The sequence below is a fragment of the Brugia malayi genome, assembly GCF_000002995.4.
Source record: "Brugia malayi strain FR3 genome assembly, contig: Bm_v4_Chr3_scaffold_001, whole genome shotgun sequence".
NCBI lineage: Eukaryota > Metazoa > Nematoda > Chromadorea > Rhabditida > Onchocercidae > Brugia > Brugia malayi.
Window position 1 is genome coordinate 2540299 of NW_025062477.1, and position 19213 is coordinate 2559511.

Sequence of the window (19213 nt, forward strand, 5' to 3'; positions counted from 1 at the left end):
CTGATAAATATTTGATTATCAATCCTATACTCATAGTTCTGATAAATATTTGATAATCAGTCCTATACTCATACCTCTGATAAATATTTGGTAATCAGTCCTATACTCATACTTCTGATAAATATTTGATAATCAATCCTATACTGATAACGAAGTGATTATTCCTGATATAACTTAGCTAATTTAGCTAGGATACTTCAGAAAATATATTTTAAATTTCTAATGCAGTCTGAAGATGAAGAAGTTATTCCGAATGTAAGCTAAGAAGAAAGTATTTTACTCTTGATTGAATTTAATGATAAATTAATCAATTAGTAGAGACGGTGAAAACAGTTTAAAAATAAACAAAAACAAAAAGCAAAAGAAAAAAATGGAATGGATGAAATGAATGATGATAAGATCTGAAATAATAGTGATAACTGATTAAATCATGATATCAACAACATTTTAGATAAGAGATAAATCTCTCTCTTCTCTTTTGCTTGTGCGGGTTTTTTCAAAGCTAACTTTTCCAAATAATTAATGCAACCATTACCACCTCTGATTATCACTCTACTGTCATCTTCAATGCTTTCTCTTAGCTTAGCTTAGCTTCGATTAAAAAATAATTGAAAATTAAAACAAAACATTCTATCATATATCATTCAATTTAGTTCATATTTTTGTCGTTTTTTTTTTCAAATTTTCCTTTAAAATCACATTGCTTTTTCAGTTTTTTTTTTTTTTTTTTTCTGCACTTTTTAAAAATTATTTGTTGCAAAATTAATTTACCCGAATAATTTAAAATATTTGGTAAATTAAAATTGAAATTGAATTCTCAAAATGTCGTTAAACTGTGATAGTAATGGAATTAATTTGTTTGAAATTCCATTAATTATTACTCATTCAATTCTAATGCAAAATGTAACAAAAATTTTCAATCATAAGAAGAATATTTTTATTTTCCTGAACTGAAAAAAAAAAATTGTTATAAAATTATTTGTTTATTAAGCATTAAAGATCAATGTGATAAGCAGTTGCTAAACAAAAAAATTATAATAAAAACTTTTAGCTAATTTCTTCAAAACATTTAAACTTGTAAATGATAAATTGTTGTTATTTCAATTTCAATTCAACAACAAATTCAAATTAATTTTCGTTTATGTTTTACGTAAGTTACAAGAAAAAAAAAAAAGAAATTAACGTGATATGTTATAATTTGAATTAAAATTATAAAAAGTGATAAGCGTAGATCACGTTTCAAACTTATTTTCACGTATGGTAGAAGGTAGATTGAAGAAATAAATGTTATTATAGGTTGTTGATAGACAATTACCGCCAATTGATTCAATGTGACAATTGCAAAGCGATAATTATGATTACACATGAAAGGAAGCAGATGGTGGAGTGACAATAACATTTATGAAAAATAATAAATAATAATTTTTGATGATTGAATGCTTTCAGGTTTTATTCTAAGATTTCCGATTAAAATCTCACCTGATAAGTGGTTTTATGATAGGAATAAATAAGCTGAAAATTTGATTAAATTATCAGTTATCAATTAAAAGTTATCATTTTATCAATAAAAATATTATGGAATTTAATTTCAAAAATTTTCTTTTTTATTTTTGACACTTTTTTAATTTTTTGATAACAAAATGGAAATGATTTTTAGAATTATTTTGAAAAAATGATAGAATATTTTGTTATTAAGATTAGACAGTGATTGTTGAATTTGATAATTTGAAATGAATTTAGTGAAAATAATATAAATTACAAATAAAAAAGATAGATTTGAAAGAGAGAGAGAGAGAGAGAGAGAGAGAGAAAATAAAAAGATTAAGCGCAAAATGTAAGCAAAAATCACATGACAATGACAAGAAGCGGTGATTGACGAAGTGTCAAGCAAGATAAAATAATGATAATACATACACATAAAATTGAAATTTATAGGATTTGATGAAAATACAATGTTCAAAATGATTGATTAAAATTTTATGAAAAAAAATTTTATTTAAATCTAGCTTGATAATGAAATTTATTTAATAAATATTTTTTATTTTAAACAATTTTTATTTTTTAATCTTAGAAATGATAAATGTAATATAATAAAAAGTATTTATCTCTTCTCATCTGCCACCCTTTTTTTTTTTTTTTTTTTCAATTAAATTTATAGAAAAGAAAAGTAAAATAATTAGTTAATTGAATGTTTTAATAATTTAAACACAAAAAAAACAAAATGTATTTGACATACATTTGATAAGCTAACATTTACCATTAAATGTTTAAAAAAAATTTCCGATACAAAATTTACCTCTCATTGTCATCAATGAAATCAAAAAAAATCAACGAAATTTTCCAATATTAATTTTAAATTTATTTTTTTTTTTTAAATTTTTTTGATTTAAGAGAAAAAATTGCTATTTTCATGTTTAAAATCAATTTTAATTACATCTAAAGTTTCTAAATCTTCATTTCTTACTTTTCTTTCATTTTTTTCATGCATAATTAAAATGAATTAAAATCTAACTTTAAATTCAAATTCAAAAAGCATAAAAAATTCAAATAAAATGATAATTTTTGATAGTTTTTGGAATATTTATCGTTTAGCAAAACAAAAAAAAAAAAAAAAAAATTTTTTTTTCATTTTTCTGATTTTCTCACAATTGAATAATGCCATTTCCGCTTGAATATTTTCCATTTCTTTCATATTTAACAGTTGCAAATAAAAAAGAAAAGAGAGAAAAATCGATGTATAAAAACTTTTTTTTTTTCATTTCTTTTCTTCTCGAATGAATACCAAATAAGATTTCATTTCATTTCAATTCATTTCATTTCATTTCATTTCCATTTCATTTCACTTCCATTTCCATTTCATTTCATTTCAGTTCATTTCATATTCATTTTATTTCCATTTCATTTCATTTCATTTCATTTCAATTAATTTCATTTCAATTCATTTTATTTCCATTTCATTTCATTTCATTTCATTTCAATTCATTTCCATTTCATTTTACTTCCATTTCCATTTCATTTCATTTCAGTTCATTTCAATTCATTTCCATTTCATTTTACTTCCATTTCCATTTCATTTCATTTCAGTTCATTTCAATTCATTTCCATTTCATTTGATTTCATTTTAGTTCATTTCAATTCATTTCATTTCACTTCCATTTCCATTTCATTTCATTTCAGTTCATTTCATTTTATTTCCGTTTCGTCTCATTTCAATTCAATTCATTTTCATTTCATTTCATTTTATTTTAATTCAATTCATTTCCATTTTATTTCATTTCAAAAAAGAAAAGAAAAGAATGCAAAAGGAAAGAAAATGTAAATATAAGAACAAATTGAAACGTTTGTTTATTTCAAAATATATATGAAAGAAAAGAAAAGCAAAAAGCAAAAAAAAAAAAAAAAAAGAAAAACGGAATCGTTTCATTCTAAAATTAGATTTTTCAAAACGAAATAACAAAAAGCATTGAAAAAGAGTGAAAATGACGAGAAAATACATTCAAAATATTTCAATGTTTCCTTCTCTTTCTTCTTTTTTCTTTAAAAAAGATAAAAATTTTAAGCAAATTTTTATTGAAACATAAGAAAATTGAGCAAACTGATAGCTTTATTATGTGATAGAATGATTGCATTCAGTGATTAATTAGTTTAACAGAATTAATTAATTAATTTTTTTATTCTTCTAAAATTTTAAATTAAAAAATAGAATTGAAATAGATATTTTAGTGACTAAAATTATGATAAAAACAAATAGTTATTATAAAAATTATGCTCATTTAGCTTTGTTTTTAAATTTCAATTTTAATATATTATATTGATTAACATTATGATCAGTCAAATTCATGTTATTATCATTATCATATGATTGCTATCAGTGATATATCATTGATAATTGCTTTTATTATCATTAACTCTTGCCTCATATTATACAATTTTAAATTTTATCAATTTTTTTCGATAATATCATAAATAGCATTGTGTAAACGAATGTAAGTACGACATTGATTATAAACTCCAACTTTGATAGCATTTGTGACATAAGCAATTGTTAGATTATTCCGCCTGTCGTGAATAACTTGTTGACATCCAAAGGCTGAATGACCATATGCATGTGACACCTGCAAATGAGTTAGATGAGGACAAAGGTCAGATGATTAAGCTAAGTAATTGAATGCTTTATTATATCTATGATGTGATAATATGTAATCAAAATTTCAATTTTTATAACTTGTAAATGATTACTGAAAGTGCTACCTTATAATTTTTTAGTAGCGAAATTAATAAAATTTTTAATTGGTCACGTTTTCAATTTATTATTTCAATTAGATTTAAAATTTTGATAAATATCCGATTTAGACGATTACCGCCAGTTTACGGTATATATTTTTTCTTATAGACTTTGCATTAGTTGTTAATTTTCAAATTAAAATAAATAAAAAATTTGAGAATCAATTTTAAAATTAAAATTTTGAAATTCAAATGTAAAAAAAAAAAAAAAAAAAGAAACCTGTGATTGATCAATAAAAACTAAAAGACCAATATTTTTTGCTAAATGTTTTATTGTACATATATCAGTACTATTGATGGAAATTTGTTCCAAAAGAAATTGATTAGCAGGTGATAATAGTTTATCTGTTGATAACTGTAAAATATTATCAAATATTCGGTGAGATAAAAAGCGTTTAAAATTAGATCAAAGATTTTTTAAAAATAATTTCTAAATTTTAGATCAATTTTTTAATCATTTTTTTTTTTTTGAATTTTGTTCATTTCAATTATAATTATATTTTAAAAAATGAAAATGTAAAAAATATATTTTAAAAATAAATGTAAAAATTATATTTTAAAAATGTAAATGTAAAAAAATAACAATAAATTTTTTTGAATAATTGATATAATTTTAAATTATTTATTATTAAATGAAATTTGTAATAATTGATTAAATTTACTTATAGTATATAAAATATATAAATAAAATAAAATTATTTAACCATATGAAATAATTGTGCTAAACTTCTTGCATTACCAAATCCATGGTATAATAAATGATGAAAATTTGGATTGTTAATTTGTAATGGTATAATTGGATTTAACCATTTTAAATTATTCATTACTTTATACATTATCGAATCCTGCAAATTCTCTATAAAATATTAATTAAATTAAATTAAATTAAATTCCAAAAAAAAAAAAAAATCTTATTTTGTACGAAATTAAAAAAAAAATTTCATGATAAAAATGAATTAATTTAGAAAATAAATTTTTATTACAATATTATTAAAAAAAAAAAAAATTATATTCAAAAATTGAATTTTGATAATTTTATATTACTTAGAATTAAATTTCAATGAAATATATACTTATACTTCAATGAAATATACTTATACTTATACCTTATGTGTGAAAAATTGAAATAACAAATTTGACATTAAATGCGGGGTCTGATAGATTTCACTAAAAATATCAAACCAAGATGGCATTGCTATTCTGGCCAAGCGATATTCTTCTGTTTTCATTAAACCAATCGAATAATCAATTCCTGAAATTGAAAATTTTTCTTTAAAGAAAAATGTCTAATAATTGAAATTAAAATCAGAATTAAAATTAATTTTATTAGATACCAAATTTAGATGCTATTTCATCATGAAAATATTGCTGTACACCTCGTTTCTGCTTATCAATATGTCGAATAAGCTGATCAATAAGCCAATAGAATAATGATCCGTAACAACCGGATTTTTCTTCCGGTAGCCATTTTGGTTGTTCATTCTCGAAGATTTTTCTTTTTTTTTTAAAAAAAAAAGAAAGAATTTAACGATTCATTTTAAAATATTCATTTTTGTTTCATTTAATAGAGAAAAGAAAAAGAAAGATCTGATTTATTTGGTTAATTTTTGATTTTGAAAAATTTTAAATTAAATTTATTAATTTAAAATTTTAATAGAATAATTTAAAAATGACATACCTCATTGCTTCATGATCAGTGGCATTCTTCAAAGTAAGCGGTTTATTCAAATATTTCAAATTCATCTAAGTTAAGTTTTCATTTTTTTTTTTTTGTTTTTGTATTAGTAATACTTTTTTTTTATTATTATTATAAAATAAAAAAAAGTAATTCTCATTCAAATTTTTGAAAAAAGAAAATATTGAATTAAATTTATATCAAAATAACATACCTTATCAGTTAATAACATTTTTATAGTAATATTAGCTTTATTATTATCACCAAAATTTGGCCAATATTTGATAATTAAATCATCATAATTAGCTAATTTTCTTTCCACAAGCAATGCAATACATAATGCCATAACATTTTTTAAACATGAAAATGTTGATGTGATTGTATCCTAATAATTATTAAATTTTAAATTAAATAATTGATAATTGATAAGATATATATATACATTATACATCAAACATTACATATTATTGTTTAATCAGTCTAAAAAATTTTTGTTTTATTTTGATTAAATTTAAATTTTATCAGTTAGCAGTATCACATCGAAAAATTTATTTCATTTAATCAATTATTACTTATAAAATTTAAAAATTTGAAATTTTTTTTTTTTTTTTGAGATATAATTCTTACCATTTGCCATTTTCTTGCTGCTTGTACATCTGCATATCCACCCCAAATATCGAGAATTTTTTGATTTTTATGATAAACAGTTAATGCTGCACCACCACGTTCCCAACCATTTAAAAAATTTTTCCTAATTAAATTATTAAAATTATTTAACAATCATTTTAATCAATAAATTATTGAATAAAATTTTTCTGATAACATTTAAAGTTTTTAAAATTTTGTATCAAAATTTAAAAAAAAAAAAAAAAAAAAAAAAAAAAAGAAAAATAACCTGAAAATGTTTGAAACTAATTGAAATCGATCATCAATTACATTGTAATCAAAATGTAATGATAATTTTGTATATAAATTATCATTGATATAGTTAGAAATAGCATAAATGATAATAGTGATAGTGATAATATGAATTTTTCTTGTGATAAGCATTTTGATAATTTAAAAATTTCAAAAAAAAAACGATAGAAAATGATATGAAATGTTATTACATTCACTATGCACAAATATAATCAAACAAATTCATTTCATTTGTTTAATTTGTTATCAAATTTTGTGATAACCAACAAATTTCTTTTGCTTTCCTTTTTTTTTTTTTGCTTCTAACATTAAAATTTCTCTATGCATTAGCTTACTGAGAAATATTTGTGATAATATGTTAAAAATTTAAATGAAATACTTAAATCTCGACTAATCTCGAGAAGAAATTAGTAGTAAGTAAAAATGTATAACTCTAAGTAAGTTAAAGTTGAATTTAAATGATAAAGCTAATACTTACTTTATGAATAAAGCATGCAAGCAATGATTGGAAAAGGTGAAATTGTGATAATAAATGCTCATTTAAAATTATCAAAATTATCATTTGAAAAAATTAAGTAATCTTTGATTTTTTAATGAATAATTTTTGTGTGATAAAAAAAGAAAGCAAATAAATTAGTAATTATGAATTAATAAAATTATTTTTTCTCTTTTTTTTAAGTTTTATTTTTTCTATGTATAAAAATTAAATGAAAATGTGGACAAATTATAAATTTATCATACTTATTATACTAAAAAACATAATCAAATAACTTATAATTTAAAAAATTTATCAAAGATATAAAAAAATTAACTTAAATTAAAACAATTAATTAGAAAATCAGTAAGATAGTCTTCAAGTTGCTTAAGTTAGTTTAAAAAAATAAAACAAAACATATAGCAAAAAATATAAAACGTTATCTATAATACTGTAATAGTTATTAAATCAAACAAAACTTAATAAAAGATAAGTAATTAAATACTCTAATAGTTATTAAATCAAACAAAACTTAATAAAAGATAAGTAATTAAGTACTCTAATAGTTATTAAATCAAACAAAACTTAGTAAAAGATAAGTAATTAAGTACTCTAATAGTTATTAAATCAAACAAAACTTAATAAAAGATAAGTAATTAAGTACTCTAATAGTTATTAAATCAAACAAAACTTAATAAAAGATAAGTAATTAAGTACTCTAATAGTTATTAAATCAAACAAAACTTAATAAAAGATAAGTAATTAAGTACTCTAATAGTTATTAAATCAAACAAAACTTAATAAAAGATAAGTAATTAAGTACTCTAATAGTTATTAAATCAAACAAAACTTAATAAAAGATAAGTAATTAAGTACTCTAATAGTTATTAAATCAAACAAAACTTAATAAAAGATAAGTAATTAAGTACTCTAATAGTTATTAAATCAAACAAAACTTAATGAAAGATAAGTAATTAAGTACTCTAATAGTTAAATCAAACAAAACTTAAAAGAGATAAGTAATTAATTAAGTTATTGTCAATGAAAGATTTTAAATTAGCATATTAAAAATGATAGTTAGCTAATTTTTAATAGTTTCTTTTTTTAAAAGATTTATAATTAATGATCAAATAAAACTAATTAAATAGAAAATTTTGTTTTTTAATTTATTCATTTCATTCATTAATTTCTCGATTATATTGATATTACTCAGATGTAAATTTATTTTGATTCATTGGATTTCTTTTTTAAAGTTGACATTGAGAGAGTTGATAATATAATTTTCAATAAATGATTTCAATTAATTTAAAAAAAAAAAAAAATTTCAATTTAATTGCTTGGTAATCATGATTTCAATAGTTGAAATTAAAAATAATTTTATGTCAAATTTTGATTTAAATAATGAATTTGTCATAGATTTTGCCAACTTTATGTGTCACTTTTTTCTTAAATATTGCTCTATTGTCAACGCAATTAGCAAATAAATTTTAAATAAATATTAAAATGATTGAATTATTAGTTTTAGATTATTTAATTTTATTAATATAAAATTATTTTAAAATATTATCGTTTATCTTTCAATTATTGAAAATTTCGTTTTCTTTCAATTGCAACGAATAATTTAAAAAAATAAAATAATTATATTTTATATTTTAATTACACTATATTCATTTTCAATTTTGAAATGAAAATTTAAATTTTAGATATATGCAAAATGAATTAATGAGATTATAATAACAGATTACATTATTGTTATTTATTAAATTTCCGATCAAAAAATATAAATTTTATTTGTTAGACACCGATTAAGTGTTAATTTTAATATTAATTTAACTTTTTTCTAATTAACAGACTTTAATTTTATTAATATAAAATTACTTCAACTTATCAAAAATTTATTTATTTATAAATTTAATATTCTATGGCAAGAATTTTCTTATTTTACATTTATGAAAGATTATTTGATCATATTTCAATGATCGATCGATTTACGGAAAGAATAAGGTAAGTTTAAAGAAATAAAATTTTAAAAAAATGAATTTAAAAAAATCAATAACTTAATCATACCTTCTAGAAAGTTCTGATTTGATAAATGAATAAAATTAAAATAATCTCACAAATACACAAATAACTTTGTCGAGAATCATTTTTATCAGATGTAAATCTTATTTTTCACTTATAATCCACAAGTGAAAAAAAAATAAATAAATAAATTTACACTATGAGAAATTTTCAATTACTTTTTCAAAATTTTATTTTATAAAATATTATGTGATAATAATTTTGAAATTAAATTAGAATACAAATTCATTTAAATCGTTTATGAAATTTAGCCATTTAATAGAAAGAAATAATTATCAAATTTAAAATTTTTTAAATTATCAAAACTTATCGTTAGCTATGTGATAATAACTGATAAAGGTATTTCATCGATTGATCAAACAATTCAATTGATTTGCATATAAAAAAATAAATTTTGTATGGAATTAAATTACTTTAAAAAAAAAAAAATTAAATTACTTTAAAATTTTTTTTGTAATAACTTTGTGACTTATTTGCATATATTTACTTTAGAATTTTACAAGTTATTGTTGTAATATAGTAAGTAAATTAAATTTAAATTTATATTTTCTATTAATTACCAAAATAAAATATTATTGTTATTTTTAATTAAAACGAATGAAATTTAAAATTAATTTTAGAGTAAAATTGAAATAATATTTTTTACTGTAAATGTTTACTCATTTATTAACATTCATTTATTTATATAATAAAATTTACAACAAAATAAAATATTACAAAAATTGTAATTACAATCATATATGGCAGCGATAATGATAAAGTGATAACAGAATGATAAAGAAGCAAATGATAAGAGCCAATCATAAAAAAGTGAATATGAGAGAAATAATTTGATTTATAATAATAACTATTTTTGATCATTGTATCTTATTTGATAGTTTGATCTGATATACTTCAAATGTAAATGAATAGTGATAACTGCGAATGATTAGTTTGATAATAGATGGTTAATTGGTGATTAATTTGATAAAGAATTATTTTGATTTCTGAGTATTATTTCAAAAAAAAATAATAATAATAATAAAATTTAGTTTTAATAATATTAGACGAAATGTTTCATTGATTTTTTTTCAATTTTTTTTTCTAAAATTATATAATTAATCAATCAATATTTTTTCGTCATTTCAACTAATAAATTTTATAAATTACTCTAATCATAATATCATATCATGAAAATGATTTATTTTAATCTCTCTTCTAAATTTACTTTTAATGATAATATTCAACTATAAATGGAATTATTAAAAGGTTAAAGTTCAAATTTTGTTAAAAGTATGTGACACAGATGACATTTTATTTATATAATTGAATATTCTTTTAAATTTCATTTCTATAATTCTAATTTATCATTAATTAAATTGTTTTTTTTTCTTTTTTTTTTTTTCAAAGGAATTTAAAAATTTTTTCATCACAAAGAATACAAAAGATTTATGAAAGACTAGAAAGGCAGTGCTTTAAAAGAGACAGAGAGAGAGAGAGAGAGAGAAAGAGGAGAGAGAGAAAAGAAGAGAGTTAATTATTTTAAGAAAAATGAATGAATAATTTATAGCATCCTGAAATGACGCCGTATTTTACGTAATTTAAGCAAACGTCGACGTTTTTTAAATCCTTTACCCCATGCACCAATAACAAATGATTCAATTTCACAATGATTTTCACCACGTAAAATACGAAATGTACCATTTTCACCCCAATTTAAACCCCATGAATTAGCAGCAATCCAATATTTGATCGGAATTCCGGTCGAATGATCTTCACCCCATCTGAAAATTTACCCATCTTTTTTTAATTGATAAATTATTAAATTTAATATTTATTTATTAATTTTTTTTTTAGTTATCAATTTTTCCTATCACTGATAAAAAATTAACAATATTCAGAAAAAAAAAAAGAAAAATATTCAAAATGGTATATGTAATTTATCATTTTATTGTATCGTTAAAAAAAAAAAACTTTAATTTTTAATTAAAATTTAGAAAGTTTAAAATAGCTTAATGATAATTTGATTTACTGATAATTTATTTGTTACAAATTACATGATTAAAATCAATTTTTGTGAAAAATTTAATGCTAAAATGAAAAGAAAAAAAAAAATTTATACCCAAGAAGTCGTACTGAATGATAACCTTCGACCTTTTCTTCAACTGCTGGTAAATGCTTGTAAACTCCACCACTGAAACATTTAAATATTACTTTTGCATAGCACTAATTAATTATTAGCTTCTCTAATTACTAACTTAATAGTTAGTGAAACATTTAAAAAAAATAAATTACAAATTTTTGTGATAAATTTATAATATTCAAAAGATTATATTCGAGATATTATAAATATAATAAAGCAATTCATCGAAATAATTTTTAATTTATTTCTCATTATCAAATCATAAATATTTTATTTACTAATTGTAATATTTTTTTAATTTTTTTTTTTTTTAAATATTTTATTTTCCATTCAAATAGTAAAAAAAAAAAAAAAAAAAAAAAATCCAATTCATCAGAGTATTATCAATTTCATTTCAATAAATTGAAAAAAATAAATAAATCATTTACCTATACATGAAGAAATCGCCATGAACAAGAAAAGTTGCTTGAACTGGTCCATTTGTTAAAATTTCCGACATAATATCTTTCTCTTTGCTTGAAACTCTATAAATTATAAATAATTGTTTAAAAAAAAAAAAAAAACTTAAAATAGAAATTTAAACTATTAAATTTTAAATGATTATTTTAAAAAAATTTTTTGAACTATTAAATTTCAAAATTAATTTTTTTTTAGAAATTTTCCATAGAAGAGAAAAAAGAAAATTATAAATTTAATTCAATTCTACTTTTTCATTTTCAATTTAATATTCTACCTGTACGATGGCGTAGTACGGTACACACGTGAATTAGCGTGTCCACTTGGGCATTCACGTCCCTCAGTATGTCTCGACTTTTGCATTTCACATATTTCAGGCTTTTTTGTAATTCCACTCACATATGGATAGCATTCTTCGCTTACTACTCTATAAATCATTTAGCATTTCTTTCTTTTTTTCTCTCTCCCTCCCTCCCTCTCTCTCTCTCTCTCTCTCTAAGCAAATCATTTATCCAAAAACAAACCCAAATTTTCGAATGTACCACCATGCTCGATCTAGATAACCACCTTCACAACCCTTCTGTCGATGTTGATTACAGGAGAGAATTTGTTGAGCTGAAAGTGAAACATTCTGTCGACCGTCTGTTATGAGCGCTAAACGATCAGCTGATGTTGCCGCGGTCGATTGCGCCCATGAGCTATAAGACAAAATGAAATATTAAATGATTGAAATTTAAACAAAGAAAATTTGAACAAAAAAAAAAAAAAAAAAAAAGTTAAATATTCGAATCGCATATTTGCATTTTTAATTTTTGCTTTTGTCTTTTTTTTTTGATTTTTTGTTCTTTACATAGATTTTTTGGTAGTTAAATTTGAAAAAAAAAATCAAATAAATTTAAATTGAAATAATAGAATTTTTGGCAGTTTAAGTTTGAGAAAAATGAATGTAAGTTTAAATTGAAATAATAAAATCTTTAATGGTTAAACTTGAAAAATTAAACGATAAATTTAAATTGAAATAATAAAGTGTTTGATGATTAAACTTGAAAAAAATAAACAATAAGTTTAAATTGAAATAATTTTAGTATTAAAATACCTAGCACATTCACCCTGATCCTGAATTGGATGTATAAAATTAGGCCATTTCTGACGAGCATCAAAACTTGTTGGTAATTCGCGTGGTTTAACAATCATTTCATTCATACTCTATCAATAATAACCTTTTAATTACTTAAAACTTTTAACAAATAAATTCTTGAATCCTAAAAAAAAAAAAAAAAATAAAATAAAATATCAATGCTAGAAGAAAATTATAATAAAAATTTAAAGTCATACTGGAAATGGAAATGAGAAATGATGATAAAACATAGAATAAACAATAATAAGATAATAAAATTAAACTTGATTTAAAAATACAATATGTTAATTAACAAGTGTTTAATGATTAAGTAATACTTGAACACTTTGTTCCGGAAAAAGTGTACCAAGACGATGGCGTATTCCGTCTCTCAATGTACGTCCCCAAAATTCCGAATAATTTCTTGCTGTCCATCTGAAATGACAAAAAAAAAAAAAAAATCCTTTTTCTTAATAACAAATTTAACATTTCACATAATTTTAGGTAATAAATTAGCAGTAAAAGTTAATGAAATATCTTTTTTCTCGAATATATCTATTACTGATTGAAAATTATATTATTGTTTAATTCTGTAATTTTTCAAAATAAATTTTTTAAAAAAAGAAAGAATAAAAAGTTTTTTTTTTTCTTTTCTTTAATAAAATTTATTGTGATTTACTTACTATTAAATGAATTATTTGTGAATTATTTCATTTTTTTTTTTTTTTTTTTATAAAATATCAATAAGCAAAAGTTTCAAAAATCAAAAATCAAATTTAAACTTTAATTTGCTGTTAAACAAAATTGGAATATTTCCAGCCAGAATCTAACTTTAAACTTAAATACTTTGAATCATAAAATGCTGCAAGTTAATTGTAAAAAAGAAAAGTATTTAAAATTAAGCATAAATGACTCGTTTTTTATCAGTAATTATCAATGACTGGGTCAAAGGTTAAGTAAAAATTAGCTTAATTTTTCTGCTTTTGCTTCAAAATCTCAATTGATACTTCAATATATTCAAATTTATAATCTAATTAATTATGAGAAACTTTTTTGACTATAATGCAAAAAAAAAAAAAAGATTAGTACAAAATTTTAGCATTTTGGGTTTCGATTAGCAAAAAATTAGCTAAAATTTTTTTTTTAAAAAAAAAAAAAAAGCAAAAAATTCATTACAATCTTTTATTGCATAATGTAATCATTAGCATAACTAAGCTTTTTTTTTTTTTTTTTTTTTTTTTTTTTAAAATGATACAATGGAATTTTACTAATATGTTTCTCTCATTTTGAATTTTAATTTTTTTTTTTTTTGAAACTTTGAATTTCTCATTTTGAATTACAATTAGTAAATGATTTTTTGAATTTTAAATGGTAAACGACTAACGTATATCGTCCATTTTGAATTTTTAGCAGTAAATTTTCATCAATCAAACATGGCTCATGATCACATTTCCATTCTTTTTCAGTGCAAGTACTGTAAATATTAATAATCATTTAAATTAATTATATTTAAATTAAATTTTAATTATATAAAATTTTTATTTATTATATTTATTTTATTTATTATATATATTAAATTTTATTTATTATATTTAAATTAAGTACTGTAAATATTAATAATCATTTAAATTAATTATATTAAATTAAATTTTAATTTAATGAATGGATATAAAAAATTGTCCCATTTCATTGATCCTAAAAGGTAAGTAATATTACAATTTAATATTCAATAGATAATGATGATAATATAATAAATAAGCTTTAAAAGATGCATTTAAAACAAATAAATACAATAAAATAACTTTCAAAATTACATTTAATCAAATAAACTTTAATGCAAATTAAATTTTTTAATAATTTAGAATTAAAAAATTAGTTTAAACAATTAAAAGGAATTTAACCATTTGTTTTTATTGTATATTTAATGTGAAATTAGAAGAAATACATAATAAGATGAATTAAATTTTTTTTTTAAAAAAAAAAAAAGGGAATGAAATGAAAGAGTACAATATGCGCATCTTTTCAAAAACTTTTTGAATTAAAAAATTAAAATTCAAACTTTAACGCTACGTGAAATTCATAATAGTTACACGTGGCGTATTTTCTTCTTTTTTTTTTTTTTTAAATGAATTTATTTTGGCTTTTTAATTCATAGATAATATAAAAATATTTTAGAAATGAATAAATACAAATTATAGATTAGTGATAGAAACTTTAAAAATTGTTTATGCAAATTTTCAAAATTGAATTAATCGACTGAATTGACATATTTCAATTTAAATTTTTATTTTCATAACTAATCAAATAGCTATTCCTCCTAATTGCTCCATTTATCAATTCTATTTATCATAAGAAAAAAAAACAAAAAAAAGTTTCTATTTGAATTATTGAAACATAAAAAAAAAAAAATTGAAATAGGAGATGTGACAGTAATGATTATCAAATTATCAATTAATTATCAATTAATAGCAAAATACATTTACTTTAAAAGAATTAAATTATAATTTTTAATAAATGTTTTTTCTCTTTCTTATTTTTATAAATTGAATTTGAAAATCTGTCAATTCTCATTAATATTAATGGAATAATTCTATTAATTTGATGTAAATTAATAAAAAAAAAAATTTTTTTTTTATTTAAAATATACAAAAAAATTCATTCAAAATATTTATTTAAAATATACAATTTTTAAAATATAAATCATTCCATAACATTTTTAGTCCAATTTTTCTGTTTAATTTTTAATTTTTACAAAATTTAAATTTTAATCTAGACAAATAAGAGTGTTTTCTAAGTGTTTGATTTATTAAAAATGGGAAAAAAATAAGAATTGATGGAATAAAATGGTGCAAATAAGAAAATAAATTAAATTAAAATAAATAATAAATTAAAAAAATTCAAAAAAAAAAAAAAAATTCAACAGATAAGAAAATACTGAACAATACTAAAAAGTATTTCCAGTAATATAATCAAAAGTTTAAAAAATTTTTGAGATAACAATATAATTCCAAGTATGCTATCAAAATTCCATCTATAACTTTAAGTAAAACTAGTAGGAAGAAAAAATAAAAAATTTAAACAATAAATCAGAAATCAGAAAAAAAATTTTAAAATTAAAAAATATAATTTCAGCTCAGTTGTAATTAGATATAGTAAAATTTATTTGATATTTTTTACAATATCATTTAAAACTATCAATCTCCAAATTAATAACAATTAAACTTAATAATTAAAAATTTCAAAATTAACAATAATCAAACTTAATAATTGAAAATTTCAAAATTAACAATAATCAAACTTAATAATTAAAAATTTCAAAATTAACAATAATCAAACTTAATAATTAAAATTTTCAAAATTAACAATAATCAAACTTAATAATTAAAAATTTCAAAATTAACAACAATCAAACTTAATAAAGTGCAGAATTATAATATCATATAAGATTACTCTAACTAATAAGTATGACAAAAGTGTTCAAAAATTTTTGTAAACAAATATCAAACATAATAGCTAATCAATTATTAAATAAGTAAGTAAAAGTAATGCTAAAGAGTTAATCATATTTAAATATGGCAAATAATTATTTTAAAAAATTTTAAAATAAAATTGAAATAGAAATGTGTGAAATGAAAATCAAAAAAAAAAAAAAAAAAATATCAGAAATAAAAGAAAATAATTTGATCAAACTATTAGTGATAAAATAAAAAATAAAAAAATAAAAAAAAAAATGAATGCACAATTTTTTCCATTCAGTAATTATTCCTTTGATCTTTTCATATAAATCAATCAAATTTCAAAAGTTCATTAATCCCATATTTGCTTCGCACATCATTTTTTTTTTCTCATAGAAATTAAATTTAAGAGTATAAAGAATTATTTAAATAAAAAAAACTACAAAATATGGAGAGAGAGAGAGAGGGAGAGGGAGAGGGAGAGAGAGGGAGAGAGAGTTTGTTTTTCTTCTTGTTTTCCTTCCTTTCTACTTGAACTTTTACCTTGTGATTAATTGATTGATTGACTGACTGATTGATTAACTAATTTATTTCTATGTTTGAGCAAAAAGAGATTTTTTTTTTTGTTTGCTAAGGATTAAAAGAGTTTTTGTTTGAAAATTTAAATGCATTCTTCATTAATTATTATAATAAATAAAATAAAAAATATATATCAAAAAAAAGAAAAATGTGAAATTTTTTTTAAAAGAATTTGTTAGTTAATTACAATATATGTTTTAATTACTTTATTTTGTGTTTTGGAACCATTAAAATAATAGTAGTTAGTTGATTTGGAAGGGAGAGAGAGAGAGAGAGAGAGAAAGAGAAAGAAAGAAAAGAGGGAAAAATTTTTGTGTAATTTTTGATAAATTAATTTTAATTGAATAATGATTTGACTTTTTAAAAGAAATATAAGATGAAGAAATAGAAATGAATATATGAGCAGATATATTCTTTACTAATTTAAAAATAATAATAATTAAATTTCAAATTATAAAAAATGGTATAAATTACTTTTAAAATAAAACAAATTTTACAAATTAAAATTTACAAATGTGAATACAATGATGAAATGTTTATTAATTTTTGAAATTATTAACAAATATGACAGTATAAAATTGTCACACATAATTAATTTCATTCATAATTTCTGTTAATATTTTAATTTGCTAATTTCTTTCATTTTTTTTTCCTTTTATTTAAAGTTTTTTATGAATTTTTAGTGTTTTTTTTCTTAATTGATAAAAACCTTTTTTTTTTGTGATTATTTAAATGAAAAAAATTTAATTTAATTTAATTTAGAAAGAAAATGAAAAATAAACCATTGATTGCAATTTCTGGTGATTGTATCGCCTTCTGAATATGTTATTCCATCATGAATGCAATCTGAATACTATAAAATTAACAGTATTTCATATTCATTAATTTATCAATTAATCATATCAAAAATCTCTTTTCTTTCCTCTCCCTTTCCCTCTCTCTCTCTCTCTCTCTCTCTGCTTACTTTTAAATAATTACATTTAAATAATAATTAAGTAATTAATTCAAAGATTAAAATTAAAAAAAGAAAACTTTTATCATCAATTACTACAATTATGAATTGATACTGTAATAAGTAACCGGATTTAATTTCCGTAATTTAATACGATAAATAAATGCTAGCTGTATTTGAAAAATACATTTTGCTGCTAATAAACTAGTAATCTATTAACATAATTACTACAATTACGAATTGATAATATACTAAGTAACCGGATTTGATTTCCGTAATTTAATACGATAAATAAATGCTAGCCGTATTTGAAAAATATATTTTACTATTAATAAACTAATAGTAATCTCATTAACATATAAATGGAATAATTCAATTTAGCTAATTTTGCATTAAATTATTTATAATAAAACAAAAAATAAATTTAACTGAAAAAAAAAAAAAAAAAACAAATTAATTAAAATTTTTCTAATTGACAAATATAATTAACAGGTTTAATTGACTGAATGAAATATTTGTGTATGTATGTATGTATGTGTGCATGTGTATGTATGTATGTGTGCATGTGTATGTATGTATGTGTGCATGTGTATGTATGTATGTGTGCATGTGTATGTATGTATGTGTGCATGTGTATGTATGTATGTGTGCATGTGTATGTATGTATGTGTGCATTTGCATGCAAGAAATAATGCATAAAAGTGCGCTAATATGCATGCAAAATTGCAAAACAAAAATTACAACATACTTTTTTTTTTTGCATAAATATCATTTCTGCAAGTAATTTTCTTTTTTATTTCTCTATCAAATTTACCTGACCTGGCGCTAATGTCCGTTGACTGTAACGACAAACTGCCTTAAAATCTGGGCAGCAATCATTGCCATATTCGCCTCGATCACAGAACATATCACAGTAGCAAAGATGATTGCCAAGAATTGCCATTGTACATTGATCATCACGATTCGGGCAACATGTTGGTGATCGTTTCCCACAATAAATACCCGGAATATCATGAAAGCCAATACCAACAGTAATTCTTCCCAACCATAATAGTAGCAGTAATAAAATTATCATTAATTTCTTTATCATTATTATAA

General features: G+C 20.2%; 2 protein-coding genes and 2 non-coding genes across 7 annotated transcripts; all 4 read right to left on the reverse strand.

Annotated features, from left to right (window-relative positions):
* Positions 1-3805: 3805 nt before the first annotated feature.
* Positions 3806-3864, reverse strand: Bm15640. The gene has a single exon (XR_006228018.1). It is a non-coding gene; the product is annotated as a small nucleolar RNA Bm15640 (small nucleolar RNA).
* Positions 3865-3941: 77 nt separating this feature from the next.
* Positions 3942-7009, reverse strand: Bma-lact-3 (Uncharacterized protein; the record flags this gene model as incomplete). 4 transcript variants are annotated; one of them, XM_043079780.1, is made up of 9 exons in its annotated part: positions 3942-4115; positions 4505-4639; positions 4989-5129; positions 5391-5536; positions 5661-5779; positions 5963-6027; positions 6174-6344; positions 6587-6710; positions 6855-7009. In XM_043079780.1, the coding sequence occupies 9 exons, from the start codon at positions 7007-7009 to the stop codon at positions 3942-3944; spliced, it is 1230 nt and encodes a 409-aa protein (XP_042935714.1). The 4 variants fall into 4 exon arrangements, with proteins under 4 accessions (XP_042935714.1, XP_042935713.1, XP_042935716.1 ...); XM_043079779.1 differs by having other exon boundaries at positions 5619-5779; XM_043079782.1 differs by lacking the exon at positions 4989-5129.
* Positions 7010-10977: 3968 nt separating this feature from the next.
* Bm3618 (Papain family cysteine protease containing protein) lies at positions 10978-19190 on the reverse strand (the record flags this gene model as incomplete). The annotated part of the gene is made up of 10 exons (XM_043079783.1): positions 10978-11197; positions 11536-11607; positions 11985-12080; positions 12290-12439; positions 12537-12710; positions 13109-13218; positions 13468-13564; positions 14514-14603; positions 17946-18009; positions 18935-19190. 10 exons carry the CDS (start codon positions 19188-19190, stop codon positions 10978-10980), a joined length of 1329 nt encoding a protein of 442 aa, XP_042935717.1.
* On the reverse strand, positions 18712-18881 carry Bm16338. Its single transcript, XR_006228060.1, has one exon. It is a non-coding gene; the product is annotated as an Unclassified non-coding RNA Bm16338 (non-coding RNA).
* Positions 19191-19213: the final 23 nt, after the last annotated feature.